This window comes from Rhopalosiphum padi, chromosome 3, assembly GCF_020882245.1.
Source record: "Rhopalosiphum padi isolate XX-2018 chromosome 3, ASM2088224v1, whole genome shotgun sequence".
Taxonomy (NCBI): Eukaryota; Metazoa; Arthropoda; class Insecta; order Hemiptera; family Aphididae; genus Rhopalosiphum; species Rhopalosiphum padi.
Genome location: NC_083599.1, coordinates 28,252,621 through 28,259,819, shown reverse-complemented (window position 1 = coordinate 28,259,819; position 7,199 = coordinate 28,252,621). Strand labels below are relative to the sequence as shown.

The window sequence follows — 7,199 nt, the reverse complement described above, 5'->3', positions numbered from 1 at the left end:
ATTTAAATAAATTAAATAATAGGTGATGTTTTTGGGCTTTAATTATAGATCATATTTACTAACCAAACCATACATCTAAAAAAATTGATTTTTATAAAAATCCCATTAGAATCATAATTCGATGCTCACATTGCTCACAATTTGTTACCGCATGAAATAATAAAGTATATTATATGTATAAAATAACGAAAATATGAATTCGATTTCATTTCCTTGATAAACTTATGCATATTTTATAGTACAAGTTCATAAAAACAAAAATAAATACTTGAGTATGGCAAAATAACGTGTATGATAATTTGCATACAATTGTGAGTGTTGAAATATTATGATTGTTTATTAGAGTAACCGAGCAGGTGATTGGACAAATCGATTGGTATACCAACAACTTTCAAATTATAGTATATTAGTATAAATAGTATATAATATTAATAATCATTAAGAATCCCAATAAAACGAATAGATAATGTATTGATGTATTGGTTTTAAAATTGTATGTTTTTTGTTTTTATCTATTTTTTAAATAAATTAGGGGTATTCAAAAAGTTTTATGAAACAAATTCAAAGTCATTTCTAAAAATAATAAATATCTCATTAAGTTTGTGTATGAATAAAAAAAGTAATTTTCGTATTCCTTTCTTAAAATTGAAATACATTTATTTCATTCATCAACTCAACTCGTCTTGAATTCTTTTTTTTTTTTAATACAACGTTTTTGTCAATTGCTTTCAAATGTATAATAATAGTTTAGCAACTGCTTGTGCTGCGAAGTAATCTAAGCGAGACGATTGTAATAGTATCCACTCATTGCTTTCTTTGTCCAGGATCCGTACAATTTTTCATTCTATACCATTTTACATTATTGTGAGTATCTTTCAATAAGAACAAAAATCGTTCAGAAGAAATATTTTAAAATATTAATATATGATTATACAATATTATATTATTATATAGCTGTATAGTATGAATGTTTTTTTGACTTTCTCTATGTATAGGTACTAGATAGATACTATTGTAAATATTGTTCAGTGAGTACTGAGTAGTTTATGTATACATACAAGTATATCTCAGCAAGTGGAAAATTTCTATTTCTCTTGTTTGTATCGACCCTCAATTCACGGGGGCGTGCATGTTTGATCGGTAAATATTTATTATTGGATATTTTTTTGTTGCACTGACATCATCAAAAACAAAGTAAAAACCCGAGAACATAATAATGCTTAAAAATATGTATGCTCTGTACGATAATAATATTATGTATTATGTACATAATATTATATTTAATATTAAAGTTTGAATGATAGATAATTTTAAATCGTAACCTTGGTAACCTTTATTAACGATCGATAGAGTTAAACTACGGTTATCGTCTCTAAATAGGCGGTAGTTATACACACTAAGGTATACAATTCACGAACGGAAATTAGTTTTTACTGTACGCAAACGAATTTGATTAATGTTACAATGTCTAAGCTGAAACAAGATTTACTATCAGAAGAAGAAACGGATGAAGACTTTATGACAAGAATAACTCAACCTAGAATATGGACAATCTTCAAATCGGAATTCATTTTTCAAGTATTTATTGACGAGCGATTCGACGAAATATTAGATATGTTTAAAGTAATTTATTATGATATTAATCATATATATTTAAGATGAGCATTGAAATTATATTTTTATTATCAAACCTTAAAATGTTTAAGGCGTAATTTAGTATACATTTAATTATGTGATACGTACTTATAATATATCTGCTAAATACTGATATTAATTTACCATATTAAGTATGTAATTATTTTCTGAACTTTATATTCAAACAATTTCAAGATACATGAAACATCTCAAACGAAAATTACACTTTTCAAAATAATATAATTTATAAATAGGTTTGTTATTTGAAAATATACAAAAAAAACTATACAAATCATTGTAAAAATGATCAAAATTTTGAATTTAAGCTTACATATTGTTTGCTTATATTTCAACTATAATTATGAATTTAAATTTAAAAAATAAATGTTGGATAAGTATATTTTCAGAATTATAAGGAAAGGGAACATATTATTATGGGTACCTATTAAAATAATATTTTTATTAGGTGAATCAATTTTAGAGTTCATATCCGGATTCAATTATTTTCTTATAATAGTTCTATTGCTCAGAAGTAATTTTAGAAGTTGAATATATTTTTATAATATAATATTGATTTATAGTTGGCCAAGCTAAAATATATTCTGTACTATATTATGTCGGTAAAAATACGAAATGTTAAGAGGACGCTACATCTGTATGTGTTGTCTTGCCGTATTACAAACGTACAGTGAAGTACCATATTTATGTACATAATTTCCAATTTTGGCTAGGTAAGCTTTAATAATAAGAGTATATTAATATAGTGGTGTTGATCTAATGTTTTTGTGTATGGTCTTTAAACTTTATTATACATCCTCTTTATGATAAATTCAAGAACTTTGATTTTTTTTTAAGTGCATATTATTTTCATTTTTATATTCTAATTATATGTCTATGGTTTAGTGTAGGGAGGCCAATGTCAAAATATAACTTTGATAAGAAATTTAATTTTAAAATGGGCTAGTTTAAAAAAGATGCATGAAAATGAATTTTAATGACAAAATTTGATTTCTATTCTGGTTCTTAATAATGAGGCATTTATATTTTGTGGATTCAGAAAATGTATTAATTTGATTTTTAAATTGACTTTTATGAATAATAAATATCTGTCATTGCCCAAAAACTAAAATATAAAATAAACAATTTTTTAATAATCAAACAACTTAACTTTTTATTATTAAAACCTAAAAATAATATTCAATTGTAATACTGTTAGAATTTTAATAGGTAACGTACATTTATACATTGTATTGGTTAATTTATAAATGGATAATTTTACGGTTATATAGATAATAATATGTATCCATTGTTGAGATAGATTCGTAATATATCCTACTTACATTAATGACATTGATAAAATAATCTTAAATTCATCTAAATGTTACATTGGCCCAAAGTTATTTAATGCTTTGTAAAAAAAGTTTACGTTTTTCATTTACTAGTTTATACTAAATTTCAACATAGATATTTGATGATTATAATACTATTATTTACGTAAAGTAACGATTATCCAATTATATGTCTACTATAACTATAGGCTTTGTCAGTTAACTTTTCAATAATACCGTGTTTTTATTATGACTTGACAATGTTTTTTTATTTTTGTCTAACTATAGTATTCACCGCGTTTCGTTTATAACATAATGATTTATATACATACTATATAATAAAGTATAAAAAATTAAGTTGGTCTTGAAAATTATATTATGTAACAATATATAGCTGTACAGCGTATAGTTGAGTTTCATTAATCGAGTCATGATATAAGATCAGGCCCCGTTTGGATCGCCGAAAGTCCGGATTAAACGGAATGAGGGAAGCTTTGAAATTTCTATAAAACAAGTTTTAGATGGGACAGATGGGTATAATAAAGTTAATCTATTCATCATAAAAATTATATTTTTAGTCTAAACATTACACGGTTACCCTAATTTTTACTAATTGATTTAGGATCAAACAACAATAAATTATTGACTAAACAATGAATCAATTAATCGGATATACGGTATAGGTATACTACACAGAGTTCCAAATTAGTGCTATTAATTTTATTTATATACAAATATATCTATTAATAAACTTGAAGATTCACATAAAGATAGATTATTATTAGATTATTTTTATGCCAACTAAAATTTAATCGATATTATTAAAAATAAAATAAAAATATTTTTAGAATGATAAGTTTATCTATTTATGTGTTGTATATTACAATAATAAAAACATAATTAAATAAATTAAAAAAAATAATAAACAACCATATTTTATTTCAGAATAATTATATTTACGAAGAATCATTATGTAGTTATAACTCATTGTCTTCTGATCAAGATTCAATTGATCAATTTTTATATTTGGTTAAACACTGGATCTCGGATACTCTATCATCAATTGTGATCGAAAAAAGTTCCGGGAAATGTATTGGAATAATTGTCTGCAGATTTTGTTCGATTGAAGATAATTCGTTGGAGTTTAGTAGATTAAGAGTAATTAGACAAATTTATTTTACTTTTATAATACCAACCAATAGTATACAATGTTATAATAATAATAATAATAATAATAATAACAAGGTAATTATGTCAAAAGTAAGTATCTATTTTCTTCAAAAGTTTCAACGTTCAGAAATATTTGTTCAATATTATTTTAACTTATTTATAAACATTAAAAAATAAAATTATACGAGTGACAAAATGCATTTTTGATTTAAATTTTTAGAGGAGAATATTTTTTGGAGAATTTCAATACATTAACATCGAATTTCGTAATATGGCTAGCTACGAGTATTTTAAGTTAAGATGAGCGCAGTGTGGTTAACAATTTGTTTAAGTTAAAATGTTTTCAAAATTTAAAACGAAAAATAACAATTTTATTTATTATGTTGTAATTTGAAAAATAATAATCGTAGGACTTAAGACTTTTCATCATTTTGTTTATTATTATTTTCCATAGGTATATAACAGGATTTTCAACACATATTTAGACTAATTTTAATGAATTTAAACTAATAACTTATTCAAACCGTTCTAGTGCGTATGTACGATATATGCCGGTAATATTGACTTATAAGTTAATAATAATAATTTATGTCGTAAATAATACATATTATATTATAATAATAATTGATAATAACATATTCCATGTTTTCAGAAAAAATAATAGTTCAATCTATTGTACAACTAATAGAAAAAATAATTTATGTATTGTAAATTGAAATATAAATAATTTATAAAATATTCTTAGAAACAAATGCTGTCACACACCGCCGTTACTGCTCAGAATTTTTTTCTCAGTGATTTATAATTGAATTTATAATTAACACATACAATACAGTGACCTACTCGATGACGACGTACACTTTAATACATATACAACTCGTACAACGGAGCTATTTCCCAGCATTTTACTCTATCTTTGTTTTAATGTATTATGTTAACATATATATATATATATATAAATAAATAAATAAATGTTTTAGTTGTACGAAGGAGAAAAATGGAATATAATACAGAATTTCAAAAACTACTTGAGCCAAAAAGTTGACATTTACAAATATTACAAAAGTGTAGCATTCTTCAGAGTTTATGCTTGGTTTATTCTTCCTCCATATAGGGGTCAAGGTAAGTATGTTTTTTTTTTAAATAAAAGGTAGACCGTGTTTATTGGTCATTTGTAAATGGCATATCCCTTGTAAGTATAATATATTGGTCGAACACTTGAACGAAATATGAATTTGTATACTTGAAGAAACCTTCGTGTAAAACGATGGCGTTTCATTTATTCATGTACCTCTTACAAATTATACGTGCTTAGTTTAAATCGATTGAACTAATATTTGTTTTACACAGGACTGGGTAAAAAATTATTGGAGTGTGTAATCAATCAGCAGTTACCTGAGATGGTGCATTTAGGTTGCAACGTAATTTCTGGAATATTCACTGACAAGAAGAGTCAAGGAATAGCGAGTTCTTTGGGGCTGAAAACACTGTACGAGGTTAATTACACTGACTGGGCTAATCAAAACAATGTCGTTTTGACTGAAAACATGAAAGCTGAAAACGCGACAGTGAGTGTGATGGCTTGTCAAATAAACAAGAAATGAGTACCTACCTATCTATGTCATAGTAGAAGTAGAATCGTTTTTATTTGGATACAAGTAGTTTTTAATTTTAATAAGTACCTATTTAATTGATTTTCTTTAATTTAATTTAATTAATTGTGAGTAGAGATAAATAAATAGTTTAAAATGGATTTGATTTCTTCGTCTTAATTTACACATTTAACAAATTCTGATGTGTGAATACACTGAAGATAATGATTATATTTTGTTTTAGTTAATCTGATTAGAAAATACCTAACATGCGTTGTTACAACTTAAAATGTCATGAAAGTTTTTTAATTTGTTAGATTTTGAACAATCATCTCCTTGAATGAGAAAATGTTGGTGTCAAAGTTAATATAGAAAATATTAATCTATTATCCAATCGTAGGGTGGGTTTTTTTTAATGTATAAATTACAAAGTACATTTAATACCACGTATTAAACATATTATAGTTCAATAAAATCAACTACTATTGATTGATACGATAAAATGTGAATACAAGATATCGTAAAAATTAATAGTGACTTAACAAAAAAAAAATTAAATAATTGTACTCACTTGATCATCTAAAAAACTGTATTTATTGCTTATACATTTATTGTACATTTTACTGGGCAATATAGTATACCTGATTTGTTTGACTCATGAAGTTTTTATTGCACATAAACCGAAATAAGTACATTGAAAGCGCTGTAACTAATACGATTGAGAACTATTACACGTCTCAATAATAATTGGATTTGCATTTTATCCTTAAGCACACTTGTCCTTATACACTCGAGGACTGGTACTAATTGAGGTGCACTGGAACTGAAGTAAACCGAGAATAGTATTCTATATTTGCTTATTCTTTCCCGGGTTAAGTCGGGTAATACTGCCATTGTAAAATAGGCCCTTTTTTGGTATATATGGAAAATGTATAGAAAGCTATACATGGAAATTGCATAAATGCCTCACACACAAAACCACTCTCGCCCTCGCAAACCATAAATATGACGCGACAAATTCATTGTACAAAATATGTACCTATTTTAAATTGCAGAATAATATGTTATATTGTAGTATTTATATATCAATAATAGTAACTAAAATAACTTTATCCAAAATGTATAAAAAAATAAATTGAATAATCAATCCATTTATTGGGATATTCTATGATCTACATTTTACGAAGTAATTATAGATGTATTTTTCTAATAAATACAAAAAAAACGTAATTATACTTTTTTCGTCATTGTATATTAGAATAATCAAATTGCATAAAATTATATAAAAACATAGCATAAACATAATATTTCCAAGGTCTTCAAATTTAGATGTTTAAATTATATTCGTCAATACAACAGATGTCATTATAAACGATGTATACTGTATTATGTTATCATTATATTGTACTTCTACAATTACTACAATATACTATAATATTATACTAAATCATATTTTTATTGATGTTTTATAGCT

General features: G+C 24.9%; 1 protein-coding gene across 1 annotated transcript; it reads left to right on the top strand.

The window, feature by feature from the left end:
* The first annotated feature begins 732 nt into the window (after positions 1-732).
* On the top strand, positions 733-6,108 carry LOC132924965 (uncharacterized). Its single transcript, XM_060989400.1, is given in 6 exon segments — positions 733-770; positions 1,402-1,445; positions 1,448-1,623; positions 3,909-4,121; positions 5,114-5,255; positions 5,484-6,108. Coding segments are annotated over 6 exon segments (867 nt in total). The 3' UTR covers positions 5,738-6,108.
* Positions 6,109-7,199: the final 1,091 nt, after the last annotated feature.